Source organism: Musa acuminata, chromosome BXJ3-9 (genome assembly GCF_036884655.1).
Source record: "Musa acuminata AAA Group cultivar baxijiao chromosome BXJ3-9, Cavendish_Baxijiao_AAA, whole genome shotgun sequence".
Classification (NCBI taxonomy): Eukaryota; Viridiplantae; Streptophyta; class Magnoliopsida; order Zingiberales; family Musaceae; genus Musa; species Musa acuminata.
The window spans coordinates 10,919,600-10,936,447 of NC_088357.1; the positions used below are offsets into that span (position 1 = coordinate 10,919,600).

At 35.0% G+C, this 16,848-nt stretch overlaps 1 protein-coding gene across 1 annotated transcript; it reads left to right on the forward strand.

Moving 5' to 3' along the window:
• The first annotated feature begins 1,651 nt into the window (after nucleotides 1-1,651).
• On the forward strand, nucleotides 1,652-16,490 carry LOC135648603 (probable lipid-A-disaccharide synthase, mitochondrial). The gene is made up of 9 exons (XM_065166426.1): nucleotides 1,652-1,982; nucleotides 5,372-5,471; nucleotides 5,553-5,658; nucleotides 5,735-5,955; nucleotides 9,020-9,098; nucleotides 10,112-10,350; nucleotides 11,327-11,553; nucleotides 15,797-16,034; nucleotides 16,148-16,490. Exons 1-8 carry the CDS (start codon nucleotides 1,714-1,716, stop codon nucleotides 15,987-15,989), a joined length of 1,434 nt encoding a protein of 477 aa, XP_065022498.1. The 5' UTR covers nucleotides 1,652-1,713; the 3' UTR covers nucleotides 15,990-16,034; nucleotides 16,148-16,490.
• The last annotated feature ends 358 nt before the right edge of the window (nucleotides 16,491-16,848 follow it).

Genomic DNA, 16,848 nt, shown 5'->3' on the forward strand with positions numbered 1-16,848 from the left:
ATAAAAGACAAAAATTGATGATAATTGACTAGAGGGTAAGATAAGCGTGATAGAAGAAGAAGGGCGACGAAAGAGAAGAGGGAAATACAAACTTGGTGGAAGCTGTGGAGAACAGCAAAGGAGGATTAAGGTTGCTAAGTGAGATCGAGGGGGGAGAGAGAAAAGCCAACAATTGTTAATGAATTTATGATTCTAAGTATCGATTTATTATATTTTATGAGAATATTGGGTTAAAATTTATTTTAACTTATATGATTTTAGTTATGGACTATTTATACCATTATAGTTTACCCACGTTTAAAATAATTATTATATTTTAAAAAATATAGTATATAATTTTTTTTCATCAAATTTAAGTTAACAAATGTTGGAGTTAACTTACGTAAGATACTGACTCATAATAAAATATTTAATATAATAATAAATATAATTTAGGTTAAAAAATATTCATTTTAATCCTTTTAGTTTTGATCGTAAATTACTTAATTTTTTATGGTTTTGCTCGTGTCTAAAATAACTTATACGTTTTTTAAAAATATAACATATAATCTCCTCATATTAAATATGAATCCAGAAATATTAGAGTATGTTTATGTGACATATTGACTCACGATAAATCATGAATATAATAATATGTATAATTTAAATTTAAAAAATTGAGATCGTTGACTGGATGAGGCATTGTCATATAAGCAACCACCAACAATAGCATCGAACTATTGTTGCTTAATAGGGTGTCGTATGCATACAGCCTCTCTGATGTAGACAATAAACTTAAAAACTTTCGATCTTATCTTAGGTGGATGTGTGTCGACCGGTTGAACGTTGGGCATGCAATGATCTCTCAATCCCTTTTTCTCCTCTTGGGTGTTTTTGTTCCCATATTCTCCCACTCCATCGTCTCTTATGCCATCACCCGTCGCGTATATAACGTGGTAGTTTAGCTCTTTCTCACTTTCACTTCTCTGGTCTATTTTATCTTTGTTTCTTTACCTTCGTCATTCATTATGACCTTTGTCATCTTCTCTTTCTCGATAAGATAAATATTTTTTTTAAAAAAATTAAATTATATATATTATTATATTAAAAATATTTTATTATAAAATTAGCATGTTACTTAAGTAAACTCTAAAATTTATCAACTCAGACTTGACGAAAAAGACTTATATGTCATATTTTTTAAAATATAAAGGTTATTTTAGATATAAATAAACCCATAATGACTTAAGTGGTCATGATCAAAATTATAAAGGTTAAAATTTTTTTTAAACTTAAATTATATATATATATATATATATATATATATATATCTTATATTAATAATTTATTATAAAATCAGTATATTATATGAGATTCTATTGTTTATTAATAATTTATATGTTATGTTCTTAAAAATATAAAAATTATTTTATCCTCGAGTAAATCACATACATTAAAATCAACTAACCTTTTTTTTTATATGCTCTTTGCTAATTTATGAAATCCCGGATGCTCTCGGTCCAAAATCCAGATTTTTTTTTAAAAGTAAATCATCGATTATATTATTTTAGTCACGAAAGAAGGGTTTGGGGTTATTGCAAATTAAATTAATCATAATTTAACAGCGGCGATCATCAGTCCGGTCCCATTTCTATTCCCGTTTCTTCTTCACTTTCACGTTTTTGACCTACCTTGTAAAGCCGTCCCGGTCAACCGCGCGACCAAACGGAGAGGATGCTACTGCGACCCATTGGGGGCCAGCCCGATGGTGGTCTGGGTGGCAGGCTCTTCGTCTCATGGAGAATCGCCTCCAAGTCGGGACTCTCGTCGTCCACCACCGCCAGCAGCAGCAGCAAACGAATCATCGACATGGCTGCCCGAGAAGGCGAACTGAGAGTCTTCATGGTGGCCGGAGAGGTATCCGGAGATTCCATTGCTTCTCGACTCATGGCATCGCTCAAGAAGCTCTCTCCGTTCCCCGTCCGTTTTGCGGGAGTCGGCGGGTTAGTCCGCTTACTTCTCTCCTCCATTCTTTTTAACATTTGTCACGCTTACTTTTGTGCTTCCCAGCCGCGAATGTTGAATGGGCATAGTCGATTATATACGGACTTTGTTCTTCTGATTGTTTGAAATCTATCATAGCTTTTGTATTTTCCAGTGAGGGGGCTTCTCAACTAAACGTTCTTCTTGCTCTTCCTGTCATGTCTTAGGCTTCATAATCTACTTTCGAATCTTTATATATGATTTGCAGCAAGATTTTCAGCGTAGGTTTTGGTGATGATCATCGGTTTTGAGTGTGCCACCTGTTGTTCTTGCCATTGTTTTTGTTGTCAGGAAAGCAGATTTGTCAGCTGATAATATAATCCAATTAATCCAGCACGACTAACTCTCTAGATTTAAGGAGAGTGATGAATAATAACTCAGGTTATTATATAAAAGCTTCTTCAGAGTGCAAGTTAAGTAGAACTTTTGCATTTTGCCTTTGACACTAATGGATCGGTTTATGACTTGTCACAGATTATTCGGTCAGGTCTTATCTTTAGCGAATGCTGATTGCAATAATATGGTTAGCTTTGCAAGGTGTTTTAGAGAGCATACCAATAATAACTCTTGTACCTTTGAAAGGGTAATTCAGCTAGAATTTAGTCCTGGAACCTTTGGGACGTTCAACTCTTTACACCTTAGAAATTATAGAAATATAAGATTAAATTAGGATTTCATGTCTGTGGCAGTTATCATTACAAGAAAACACATTAATTGAATCATGAATGATTGAATTCCATAAATCCTAGTAAAAGCAGAGTGGATCCTTGTGCTGGGCACCTTATTGTTCTCGATTGATGAAACAGGTTTTTTTAACTTCATTTATCATACTGTTTTCTCCAAAGGATAATTGGTTAGGCACATGAAGAGATACTAGGGACTATAGTATACATTCAAGACAGTAACTTATTATCACGAGGTATGAAAGGATTGATATAATTCTGTAGAAATTCTTGTTCAATTTCAACTTCCTCCAAAATTAATCTGCCACTTTTTATAATATACATTTTTCTTTCCTTCTTTTCATATTTTTCTATTCCATGAAAATGTATTCTTGTGTTGCTCCTTCTTCCATCAGGCTTTTGATATCTGTTTCCATTAAATTTCTTCTTAGTAGTCAATTTTTAAATTCATTGTTGAGATTCATTATTTCTTTGCTTTTGTTATGATGAAGGGTTTCACTCTTCCTCCTCATAAAGTTTGCAGCTTTCTCCTACATGTTCTTCACTCCTAGATAACTATCAACAGAAGTGTTAGGCCATACTTATGAATTCTGATTTCTGATGGCTGATTCCAGTCTTTATTAGCTATAGAAATGTTTTCCATAGCAGAGCCAACACCAGACACCTCACTCTGTGAATTTAAAAACAATTAAAAAATCAGGATAAGAAGCCTAGAGTAATTCATATCTGAATCTATTTATCGGACGAAGTTTATATACTTGTAAAACAATTGGTACGTGATCAAAGTATGTATTTGCCAATGCATATTGAGATAAAGTAGGATGTAAATATTTCCAATTATAAAATAACATAAATTTGTTTAGTTTAGCAAGGTTGGGATTACTCCAAGAGAATTTTCTTCCAAGAGGATGGTCTACAAAAACAATGGTGCCCTATGAAAGGGCTAAACTTCATCATATCCATTGGAGGCGACAAAGTGTTTTAGTGACAAGTTCTGTAACAAGGAACTCACGATAAATAATCTGACGTAGATATGTTGCTAGGTGATTCATTGTTTTTACTTTTTTCTTAATTCATATTCTCTGTCTTCTTGATTAATTTAGGAAACAAAGGTTGAAATATAGGTGAAAACAAGTATGAGAAATTCAAATGCTAATTGGTTTCAGGGAGGGAGAGACATTGGACCACCCTTTTGACTTAGCTGAATTGGTTAGAAAGTTGATCTACGTGTCGTCAACATAGAGTAGCTCTGAGAAAAGTAGGTTTTCAGCAGCTACTGTTTAAGATAGTTTGATAATGGTGGATGTTAGATGGTAGGCTATTTGGGGAAGAAATGAGAGAAAAATATGGAGATAAAACTTGCACTCACTTGAAGTCTTTTAAACTCTCATCATATGGAACATTATGGCCTCACATCACTTACATATCTTGTGGGGAAAGAAACTTCTTCATTCTCTTAGTAACTTACGATTCCATTACAATTTCTTTACCCTTTTTATGGGTGCCAAGTGCAAGAAAAAAAGGTAAATTACAGTAAAGAAAAGAATACAATTATATCAAGGCTTATTCTTTGGGGAAAATAAGATTCTAGCTTCTTGGCAAATAATCTTCGTTTTTGATATTTGATAATGTGCCATTCTTTTAGCCAGGTGATTCGTTTCCTCTTTTTCTTTATTTACTTGTTTTTCTATGAGTTTTCCAAAGGACTACTCTATCTTACTAAAATTGTTCTAAAGACAAAGAAAGTTAACTAAACTAAAATTATATCATGCTATCCAAACGTAGACCTAAATTCATCAATCCAAAGAGATGTAGGTTGACCATTCTTTTTTCCATGCTTTGTATAAGACCGAAAAGTATCTCCACTGTAATTTTTTCCGTATTATTATTATTTTCCTTTATTTTACTTGGGGCTTATAAGGAGAGACAGAGATTTTACTGGGATCGTGATTTATTGAATGAATGAAAGAGTTAATTTTTCCACAATATGTGATGTAATTTTGGAGTACTTGGAGCAAGTACAAGATTTATCTCTCTACCTTTATCTCCTTAGTTTTCCAATAGCCTACCATCTCATGTCCACTATTTCCAAGCTATCTAAGCCCAACTATTGACCGGACATTCTTGGAGGCTGGAGCTACCTTGCGTTGGAGACAAATGGATTAACTTCTCAACCAAGTCACCCTTGTCAGAATTGTGATATAATGTCTCTCTCCCTTAAAGCTAGTGTGTGTTTGAATTTGCTATATTTGTTCTTTGTTGTCTAAATTAATATTTCTATAAATGGATGTGTCTAAATTAATTTGCTATATCTGTTTTATTCCTTTCTTCCTTCATTACCAATTCCCTTCCCCAAACCCCCTAATCCTATCACCCTTCAGGTTATCCTATATCATGTATACATGTAAAGTTAAAATAATTAACCTCCTTTTTTTCTTTTGGTATGAATGTTGATCATGCTTTTGCAACATTAGAATTGATGATTCATTATGACAGTGACTGCAATAATCTTTTTACTTCTGGGTTCATTGTCCTTTATTTAATCTAATTGCAAGGTATAGTTAGTGGCTAGAAATTATGCTACAATGCTAGTTACTTGTTTTCTCCCTCTTTGTTCCTCTCCTTCAAATTTGGTAGTTTCAGTCTGATTCTTATTATCATGTTAGGTCCTTGATGTCCAAGGAAGGTATGCAGACGATCTTTCCAATGGAAGAAATTGCAGTCATGGGTTTGTGGGAATTGCTTCCCCACCTAAATACATTTAGGGTGAACTCTTATTACATTTTTTTGATTATATACATATTGACAACCAAAATTTTGATCCAAAGGTTGGATTTTATCTTACAGAAAAAGTTGAAGGAAACCACAGAAGCTGTTTTTCTCTTTCGTCCACATGCTGTAGTGACTGTTGATTCAAAGGGATTCTCTTTCCGTTTACTAAAGCAGCTGAAAGGTGCATACTCCCAGGATGTTCTCCGTTCTTTACACAAACTTAAATAAAAGATGCTAAACTGCAGAATGTTTTGCAGCAAAAAGTGCACAAGAAGAAAGCTATCCTGTACATGTTCACTATGTTGCACCTTCATTTTGGGCATGGAAAGGAGGTGAAACCAGGCTTAAAGTACTGCACCAATTTGTGGACCATATGTTGTGTATTATTCCCTTTGAAGAACAAACTTGCAGGTTAAATGGACTATCTGCAACATATGTTGGTCATCCCTTATTGGAAGATGCCATCATGCTGAATTTGGTAGGAACTCAGTGATCGATTTTATGTTCAACTTTAACTTGCAAAGCATTAATACTTGAAGCTATTTTAAGCATACTTTACATTCAATGCATGGTTGGCATAAACAGAAAGATAGTAGATGCATGATGACAATAATTTTATCCATAGTTTTATGCTTTGGGTACTGAATCCATGCTGATCCCCAATCAGACTGGTATGCTTTTGGTACATGCTAGGTGTACTAACACATGGTACGTTGGCATAGGTTTGGTACCCTATGCAGGTATGGCTGAAACAACCAACCATTGTTTTATCTATCATATTTAACAAAAGTAATAGGTTTGTTCTCTACCATGAACAAGGCTTAGGTATACTCATTTATCATAATTTGAATTTCTCCAGGAGAATAAAAGAAGTCTTTTACAAAATAAAATGACTGCATTAAATTCTTGAAAATTACTCTCATGTTTTATATTATGGAAGTATCTATCTAGACACTCCTTTGATCCCCGACACTTCTAATTTTGAAACCTTTCATGGTCTCACAATTTGCTTGCCTTTTTGTTTTGAAGACCGTATAACACTATGAACTCGTGGAAGAAGCAAGGTTTGTCATGCAGCCCAATATGCTATAGTATAGGTGGTATTTAGTGGTCTGACAACCTGCCATGCCGGTATGCCGGTACATCTAGTATAGGATCCAAGGATGACTAAAATAAATTAAAAATGAAATTTGAAAATAAAAAAGAATTATAGGAACATGACATAAATACAGTTAATAGTAACAAAAAATAAAAATAAGTGAAAAGTTCTATTATTGGAGCTATATTCATGGATATACAAGAGAATGCATTTAATTACTTTGGTGACCTATTTTATTTAGGATTTATTATATCTAACTTATTGGGTCACTAACTCTTGAGTTTAGCTGTGTCAAGCTGGGCTTTAGAGGGTGTATTATGAAAAGTAGAGGTTTAGTTAGCATGATTTGTTTAATTGATCTAATTGATTTATTTCAATCAAAGCTTGTGTGACTGCAAAGCTTCTATTTTGCTCCCTTGGTCTTGAGAAAGATTCTACTTATATTGATAATGGCAAGTTATACATATAAAGAGAAAGCAATTAATAAAACATCTCAAAAATCATCATCAAATACTGAAATTAATTTTCATGTCATTATGACATAATTTTCATTTATATGTCAATAGGATAACCCAGCATTTATAGAGATTATTGCTTTGTTTATTTCCTCACAAACTTAAATTGTAGGATGTTTCTAATCTTTATGTGATTGAGTTCGAACTTAAAATTTGAAAGTTTTGTTTGTTTCATAAATCTGTACTTTCTGTTGATGAACATATACTCTTTAGCATGGTTCGCCTTACCGGTGTACCGACCAGCTATCGGTACGATATGCACCGAGCTATATCGAGTCATACTGAGGTACCGACACATGGTATATGGGGGTATACTAATGTACCTCCTATATCGGTCCCTTGTCGAACTGTTAGGTATCGCCCATACTGAGCGGTACACCATGGTATGACCAACCTTGCTCTTTAGCAAGGTTTGCCTTTTCGGGTACTGGACTTGTTTTGGTAATCTGTCGGAATAGTATGTACCGGTCTATATTAGTGTATCGACACATGGTATGTTGGTGCGTACCAATGTATCGATGAGGAAGAAAAAGAGGGTGAAGAGGAAGGGGCGATGAAGGAATAGAGGAGGAAGAAAGAGAAAGGAAGAAGGAAGAAGAAGAACAAAGAAGAGGAGGAGAAGAAGTGCAACAATAGTATACTTGGAAAGTAGCAGCAGCGCCAAAGCGAAAGCGGAAGTGATGAGGCAGCGTGGCTGCAGCATTGCAGCGGTGAGGGCTGGGGCATCATACGCGAGAAGAGGGCTCACATTCATGAGCCCTAATTTGTTTTCTTTAAAATGGACTGGGGTCCACCACTTTTTTTTTACAAATTTAATCGACTGCATGAAATGGGGGTGGTCCACATATCAGTCCGTACTTAGACCAGTACATACCGCCCATACCATACCATTTCGGGCGTTACAACAATCATTTCTCTTTAGTACTTATTCAGTTACGCTATTTTGACAGTGTGGGGAGGTGAAATGTTATATAATATGCACAAGATGTTTGTCAATTATATAATGATTTAAGTTTTGGTTTCATGTTTTTCTAAATCTTTTTATTTTTCTGTCTCTCAATCTTTTGGATTTACTATTTTTAATTTTTAAGTATTTTTCTCTAAAATGCTAATCAAGTGATCCAATATGCATGATTCCTGTTTCGTACTTCCTTTTGAAATTAATGTGATATTGAGAACTTGCTTGAGATGTGCTTCCTCCATATGAGTGGAATGAAGACCTAATGAATAATTAGTAAAACTACCCATAATGCAAGTAAGGTGACTCTTTTTTGGTTTATATTCAAATCACTAAATCATATCAAGATTGTACAATTAAAAAACAATTGGTTGCTAGTTTTAAACTGAAATTTGTACGTGGTAGTTAATTTATATGCCCATATATTAGTCATTTTATGTTAGCGTGGTTTAACTTAAGTAGTTAATTTATATGCCATGAGTTGTGAAGGTTCAATTAGCTGTATGATAATATTATGTTATCAGTGTGTAGCATGTTAACAAAATTTATAATAATGCGTGTTATCTTCAACCTTCCTTCTGTCAACAAAATGTAAATTTGAATTCTGAGAGAAATCTGATGCAGGAACATAATGACATGGACAAACATAGCAAGTAAACCATATATATCGTGGCATCAGTAATGAAATAATTGGGCTTTCCAGTAGCAGACTTAATTTTTGGTAATTATTCACATTTTACACATTCTAAGCTTCCTGTGGTATGAAAGATACAAATTGTTTTCTACTGTATTCTTCAGGCATTTTTTTGCTGTCTATTTTCTCATTGGCCCATTTTTAGCATGAGCAGGTTCAATCAACCTGTTGGTGTTGAGAGACCTTTTTCTTCGTTCCAAATTATTCTACTGGACCTCCTTTTATAATATATGTGTATTTCATCTAGAGGTTTGCTCATCATAACATCCTTCTTAGAATTCAGGTCCTTTGTCAAGTAAATTGAGGGTGCAGCGATCTGGTGATGCTTTTCGTCATAGACATGGACTGGCTCCTGGTGAGATTAGTTGCCTTTTTAATTTTCATTTCATCTGCTCCCCTATGATTACTCTGTGTGGTAATATAAGGACCAAAGCACTATATAAAAATGTATCTTAAGATAAATGATGAAGTACTAGGCTCTACTTTTATTTTGCCACTCAGTCGGACTCCTATAAAATTTTCCAAAAATCATTATCTAAAGGTAGAGCCAATTTAGATAATGATCAACTACTGACTTTGAGCATATGCAATAGAGGCTCTGCTGACTTTATTTCCCACATTTCTACCTAGTACATCCAACCACATCCTAAAATTCTTTGGTTTATTTTACTCAGACTTGTATGATTAACTTATGCTTTTCTTCATTAATATGGCTTTATGATTTTACACTTTCCCCCTAGGTGCCTATGCTTTGTACTTTATTCCCTCTCTATGTCATGTTATACTAGAATTTTCATTTTGTTAGGTTTTTGGCATAATTTATGTCAAAATGATGAATGGTTGAAATCATATGTCCAACTGATACTAGACTCTGAATGGATAAACCAGCAGATGATAAGAAAAGGAAATGCCATAGTTGTAGTTACTAACAAATAGTTCGGCACCAGCAACTCAAAGTGAACCTATGATAAATTTCTGGAGGCTTCTGTATTAAGTATGGTTCTCTCTTAAATTTTAGATCCAACTCACAATTTTTAGAACCTACAACATCTTGGTTAGTGTTTTGAGAGGCTTATTCACACTATTTTCATTTTTTTCAATCTTTATTCCAGTCAAATTTGACCTAGTTTCAGTTCAGTTATGGAAATTCTTAAGAGTTAGCTAGTCTGTCAAACACCTCAACATTTGAATGACTAACAATTGCCTACTCTAGAGCATGCACTACAAGAAATTTGTGAAACTATTGGTGCCTTTCCGTGCTATGATAAAATTATATCTAAGCACATTTTTCTATTTCCCCCCTTGCTTAGCTTTGATGACTCTGACCAATAGTTTCTTTTTACTGACTCCTGAATTATTACCTGGCAGGAACTACAGTTTTTACTTTACTCCCTGGAAGCAGACTGCAAGAGGTCACACGTATCCTTCCAATTTTCCTAAAAACAATAGAACTACTGAAGAACTCATTCTCCGAGTTATCGATTTTTATTCCTGTTGCGCCAAATAGCCATGTGGAAGACTTTGTTAGTAGGACGATTCAGTCATCACCCCTGTCAGCAATACTTGTACCGGGTGCATCACTGGACCAAAAATATGATGCATTCAGTGTATGGTTAATAAATTTTTTCTTTGCTTAATTTGTGAATCAAGTTTTTTTTATATTTTAACCCAGGGTTCTTAATTTCGATGTGTATCATCTGGTGCGGTGGTACGTATTGGTCATAGAGGATACCAGTATGCAGACCGCCCTCTATCGAGTAATACCAGTGTTTTAACCAGTACCCATACCGACTGGTACTGCCTCGGATTTCGACCTTTATCGAGGTGTACCAATTGATATGCTTTGGCGTGGTAGGTGGAAGTATTTTTAAGGTTTTAGGGATATCATCAGTATGCCCTAGCATACCGATGGTGCATACCGTACCAAGCAGAGCTTAGTATGCTAGTACAGGCCGGTATTCAAAATCCTGTTTTAACCAATCATCTTTACTGAAATAAGCTTTATTTAGTATTAATTCTATCTTTCTTCATGCTTCTTTAAGCTAGCATTACCATCAACTACGAATTTGAGATATCATGTGTCATGGTATAAATTCAAAAAAAATATTATAGCAATTGTTATAGTTAATATGTAAAATCATTTCCAAGTGAAAAATATAATTTTAACATTTATGCATGTAAATTTAATTGTAATGTCAATTGTAGAAGTTTATAAATCTTAAGTATTTATAATGTCGGTCAGCCCGACACACACCAACTGATATATGTCGTTCCAACCAAGCATCAGTATCGAAATGTATAGCTCGATGCCATTATTGTCTATTTTATTTTTATTATTTTATTCAGTAATTGCGAGCAAATAACTAACTTGTATTGGTTTGATAGAATGTCAAAACTGGTATCAGAGTGGTATTTAAATGCTTGCTCCAGATTACATCAAATTTTGTATTAGTATGCCTCATTGCTGCACATCTTAGTGTCATTAATTCTTAGTTCTTTTTGGCACCAATATTTGTTATCTTGTGGAGCTTTGAATAGGTTTAAACTCTTTTGGAACTTGACCTCAAGTAAACTTTACCACAGGCAAGTACAGCTGCATTATGTGCTTCTGGTTCTGCGGTCATTGAGTTACAACTAGCAAGGTTACCATGTGTTGTAGCATATCGAGCTCATCTTTTGACAGAGTGGGTAATCCGGTACAGGACAAAGTTGAACTTTATATCACTCCCGAACATTCTTTTGAATTCAGACATTATACCGGAGGTCCTTTTCCAGGAATGCACACCTGGGAAGCTAGCCACGGTTTTTAGGTAATTATGTTGTTTGTAGTTGTGTTCTATGCTTTTCTGTGTTTTTTTTTTTCCCAGTCATGCATCATGGTATCTGGAATTGGGTCATCTGAAATTTGGCTAAAATTTCTATTGTGGTTATAAGATTGGAACACATAATCACTTGCATCCTGTTTTAAATTGATCTTGTGTAATCAAAATGATCGAATTATGTTTGCCTCACTTTTATTGCTGTGGAACTTATGGAGTGTGCTTGTTGCTTGGCTTGAAGGCTTTGAAAATTAACTGGTTTTGTTCTTTCATTTTAGTTTCTCAATTTTGACTGTTATATACATGAACAACCTCAATAAGTCATGTTTGTTTATTAAATATAATTCAGGAATTCAATTTCGGCTGCCTGGTCGGACCAGTATGAGTCCGATCTGTTGTGGTATACTGTGTGTCTATTGGGGATGGGTGAGGAGGGAAGGAAGAAGGAAGAGGGAGAAGAAGGAATAGGAGAGCGGGCGGCAGCGGGAGACACAGGCATGCTTGCAATGATGGGTGGTGGAGAATAGACTCATGACTCCTTGCTAGGAGTCATGTTGCAAGCTCTAGCATCTGCTTAAAAGCAAAAGATATATTATATAAATGTTACAAATTGGACAGCTGATTTTAAGCGGTCCGCATCCCGGTCGGCAGTGAGACCAGTAAATACAGATCGAAAAAGGGCAAAATTAAAAACCTTGATCTAATTAGCTTTTGTATCTTTGTCTTCTTGTTAGTGTATTTGAATACAACGTACACCTGATAAGAACATTTGATGATTTGTGTTCCTTTGATTGAAAAATCCCCATTAAGCATAAAGATTGGTTGATCTTTAAACTCTGAAAAACAAACTTCGTGATTTGCAATATGTGTTAGTTCCTCTGCCTACTTTTTGTGGCACTACATATCTTAGATGTGACTTGGTGAGGTCTTAATGATTTGGAGACCCAGTTCATGGAACTGTTACAACTGTTATAACCGAGGCAAATATAAAAGTGCCTCTTTTAGATCCAGACCTTTAGAATTTCAGATCTGCAGATCCAAATATGCAAGCATGGATTGCCCAAAAAACATACTTATAACTGACAATACTACCTAGGTATTTTAATATAAAAAATATTAACTTATTAAGAGCCAAACCATTCATAAAGCTAACATATATAAGTGGCCACACTTGATTCTCTCATGTTGAGAAATCCATTGAAAGAGGAGCTCTTGGCATTTGCTGGATGCAACTCTCTTGTAGTTGATAGTCATATTGTTTCTGATGTACACAAATCCTGAATATCCTCTTCCTGTTTACCAATTAACTCACTGACTAATTAACGCAAAAAGAAAAATTAACTCAAGCTAAATCAAGGGATCAGGTTATTTTTAGTGAAGGCATGTGATTGCCCTGATCCACTTCCATGCAAGATAATTTGGCCTTGAGTTTGATATGTTGGTTGGCTACTTCCATCTAGGGAGGATCATAAAATTTCATCTCCTTTACTGACTCATAAATAGAATGAGTCAGACACAGGAGCAGCAGTTCATAATTCCTCTACTTCATAGTCCATTGCCCTAGAAAAATGCAACCTTTAATGATGTCTCTTTGCAACTTGTTCTTAGAAAACCTCGTCTCCTTCAACCATTAGCCATTTTGAAGATTTTTGGAAAATATCTTTGCAGTATAAATATTTTTTCAAATATCACAGTGAATTTGCATGTGCGATCTGCAGTGCAGTATTCTACAGCTTATTACAAATTGATAATTCTTATCTTCTAGAGTAATTAAATAAATTATGTTCTATTATATATATATATATATATATATATATATATATATATATATATATATATATATATATATATCATGTCTCATCTAAAGATTTAGCTTTTTAGATATAATAATATTGATAAAAAAATTTAAGATGGTATCAAAGCTGAAGGCCCTGTATTCTTCCAATCTCACTGGGACCATGCTTATAAAAGAAAGATTTCTTCAATAAATTCAAATTCCACATATTAGTTTGAGCCACCTGCCAACTACACATGAGAGGTGATGTTAAGACTTAAGAATATAAAATCATAAATCATGTCTCATTTAATGACTTAAGCTTTTATAGGCAATGACATTGATAAAAAATTTAAGATTGTCTTTGGTGACCAAATTCTTTATTAACTAGATTATCTTTGATTAATTTACAAAATTTTAAATTCTTACTGTAAAACAATTTGATAAATTTTCTTCATTGGCCAAATTTCTTTGTCTACCAACTTAATTCTTGTTTGGAACTTTGAAAGTTACAGCCTTGCTTGATATCTTATACCAAACAGGCATAAGGTAGTTGGGCAAATATTGATGGAACCTTTGTTTTGGACCCCTATTTGTGCTTCTATGTATTGGGCATAAGGTAGTTGGGCAAATATTGATGGAACCTTTGTTTTGGACCCCTATTTGTGCTTCTATGTATTGGTTTAGTGTTTCAGGACGTTGGTGTGGATTCTAGTGTGGAGTTTGTTGTTGCTCATAAATGATTGGGACATTCCGGGTTCTTGTTGTTGTTATTGTTGTAAACTTCTGTCTACCCGACAAATTGGTTATTGCATGTATGAATGAGAACTAGAGATAGAGACATTGTTTAGGCCTAGTATGACTGTTATTGTTACTCAGTTCATTGTCATCTTGATGGTACATGATGTTCAGGATTTTTGTTTTGGATGTGCATTTATTAAAATTGGCATACAAATTCCTGTAGGTTGAATAAAAAATGATAAGATAACAGCCTATAAGATTTTGGTTGATGAGAATTTTGCAAGGGCATACGGGGTTGCTTGTAGATCTTTTATTCTTTAGTCAAGGTTCTAAGATGATAGATTGTGGTGGATGAGACTAGGATGAGATTGTCATGCATAAGGCCATCAACAGGACTGAGGAAATAATGTAAACATACTGCACTGTGGTACAATGTTGAATCGGTATTGTATAGTGTTTTGGTGTCGGTTCTCTTTGTATGGTTGCTACTTTTTATAGCACTATGAGTAATACTTGGACTGAGGAAATAATGTAAACATACGGCACTGTGGTACAATGTTGAATCGGTATGGTATAGTGTTTTCGTGTCAGTTCTCTTTGGTATGGTTGCTACTTTTCATAGCACTATGAGTAAGACTGGTATGTAATCAGTGAGAGGTTCTGTGAGGACCGGTTGTTGACTACATGCATACAGCAAATGAATTTAAATTTTCATATCCTATAGTAGTTTGAAGCATGGAATGCAGAATGCCCAAACCAGTCCATACCGGCAGATATTTACTGGTCCTGGAATGAACCGGTATGTGGCGGCCTCGTCTCGGGCAGTTATGTCTGGTTTATTAGGTCCTGGGTTACTTCTTTCATAGCTGCTTGAGAATTGCAGCTGTGCGGGAGTGACAGCAGTACTGCTGCATGCTCAGGATTGCCTGTGCTGCACACTGCCGCCCACACATCTCCGCCTATGCGTTTGAATGCTGCCACTCATCATCCGCTACCAGATGGTACTTCTCGTCCTCCTCCCATCCATCTTCACCTCTCTCCTTTTCCTCCTCCCTCCTGCAACCATAATAGTACCATGGTCTATGCTGGTATTGATATGGCAGTCCAGTTCCCGAAATTGAGAACCTTGCTTTGAAGTTTGAACTTTAATTCTTACTCCTTTTCCTTATCAATTTAGTGCTTAAACATTTAGAGCTCTGTTTGTGGTACTGGAATGCTTGATAAGGTGGAAGGATGGGCATTTTTACATGATCATATGGCAACAAATAGCAAGGAAGTGAAACTTAACTATTCATAGAAGTTAGGTGTCATGAACATCTTCAGCTTTTCAGGGTGAAACCTTTCTTTTGACAATGTCTTTGAGCCTTTTGCTTGAGCTGCTTTTACCACATTATGTTCGGTATGTGTGTGTGTGTGTGTGTGTTCACCTGTGCAAGTTCTTGTTCGCCCATGTGGTCTTAACATGTCAGGATGGCAAGAACTTGGCCTGGAATTTTGAGCTACTTAAACCAGATATGTGGCAGAATTTCTCATAGTTGGATGTCTGGTGCTGAATCTTCTAAACATTTTTAATAACAAGGTCATGCACATAACAAGTTGCCAAGCTTACATTTGTTGTAATGTTTGCTTTCTCTCTCACTGTGCCTTGTTCTTATTTCCTGCCCATGTAGATAATTTAGATGTCTAATGTATAAATCCATCCTGCTTTTGGCACTGCAGTAAAGTAGTTCTTGATAACAATATTCAAGAAATGCAGACTTCAGCAGCTGAAAAAGTCCTACAGCTTCTCTGTCCTCCCAGCGAAGATACGTACCGTCTGTTGCTAGAAAAATTGGGTTACACTGGAGCTGTTTGCTACCCTAGCATGATTGCGGCATCAAGCATTCTCTTTGCAGAAAAGCAACGATCGTGATAGAGATTGTGATCAAGTATTGTTTCAAGAAAGGTTGAAAATGAGGTGAAATTTTTGTGTTTTACTCTTTTTTATATTTAAAAATGAGGTTATATTTATAAAGCCCGTGTCTGTCGTATTTATGCATTTGATAAGGCCTCTTGTGCTAACATTTGCAGATAAAATGGTTCTCATTAAGGATGAAGGTACAACCAATATAAAATAATACAAAACGACAAACACAACATTTTGCAGAACTTTTTCTCAAACAGAATATTGTGTACAAATCATATACAATATAGTATATGGTTCTCGGAAGAAAATTTTGCTTAAGCATTTTGATACGATATACAATATTTCAGACCAGTTAATTTGTATTTAAAAGAATAATTTGCATGGATGTGGTGGATCCAACGGTTAGATTCTGTGTGGGGAAGGAGCATCGGAACACTACATCTCTAACACCTGTTGTTTTTTGTGTAATTTCACATCTTTATGGTTAATTGCATTCTCTTTTGAGTATTTTATTTCTGGTCATTATGATTCTGCAAAAAAAAAATTTCTACTTGTCAAATGATCATTTGCCCTTTTCTGTTCACGTGTGTAATCTTTTTTATGACAGTAATGAAGATGTAGAAACTGTACAATCTCAAATTGCCTATTTTACATTTGTAGTTTTCTGGAGAAGTGTTTAGCGGCACTATATGAAGTTTTTCATGATAAATATGGCCATTGCAAATTTGGTATGTCCGGTTCCCCACGTTGATTCTTTCAACTCCTATCATTCGATTTAATAGGAACGAACGAGCCAATTTGGAGTATTTCTGGTTCGCCCTCATCTGGAGTCCGACAGGGCCAACCCAAGTGCCGACACATTTAT

What these genes read in the sequence shown, in the direction of transcription:
- LOC135648603 (XM_065166426.1), top strand. Translation starts at nt 1,714, where the DNA reads ATGCTACTGCGACCCATTGGGGGCCAGCCCGATGGTGGTCTGGGTGGC. An exon ending in CGTTTTGCGGGAGTCGGCGG is followed by an intron (nt 1,983 to 5,371) that starts GTTAGTCCGCTT and finishes TTATCATGTTAG; the next exon opens with GTCCTTGATGTCCAAGGAAG. An exon ending in ATGCCATCATGCTGAATTTG is followed by an intron (nt 5,956 to 9,019) that starts GTAGGAACTCAG and finishes CATCCTTCTTAG; the next exon opens with AATTCAGGTCCTTTGTCAAG.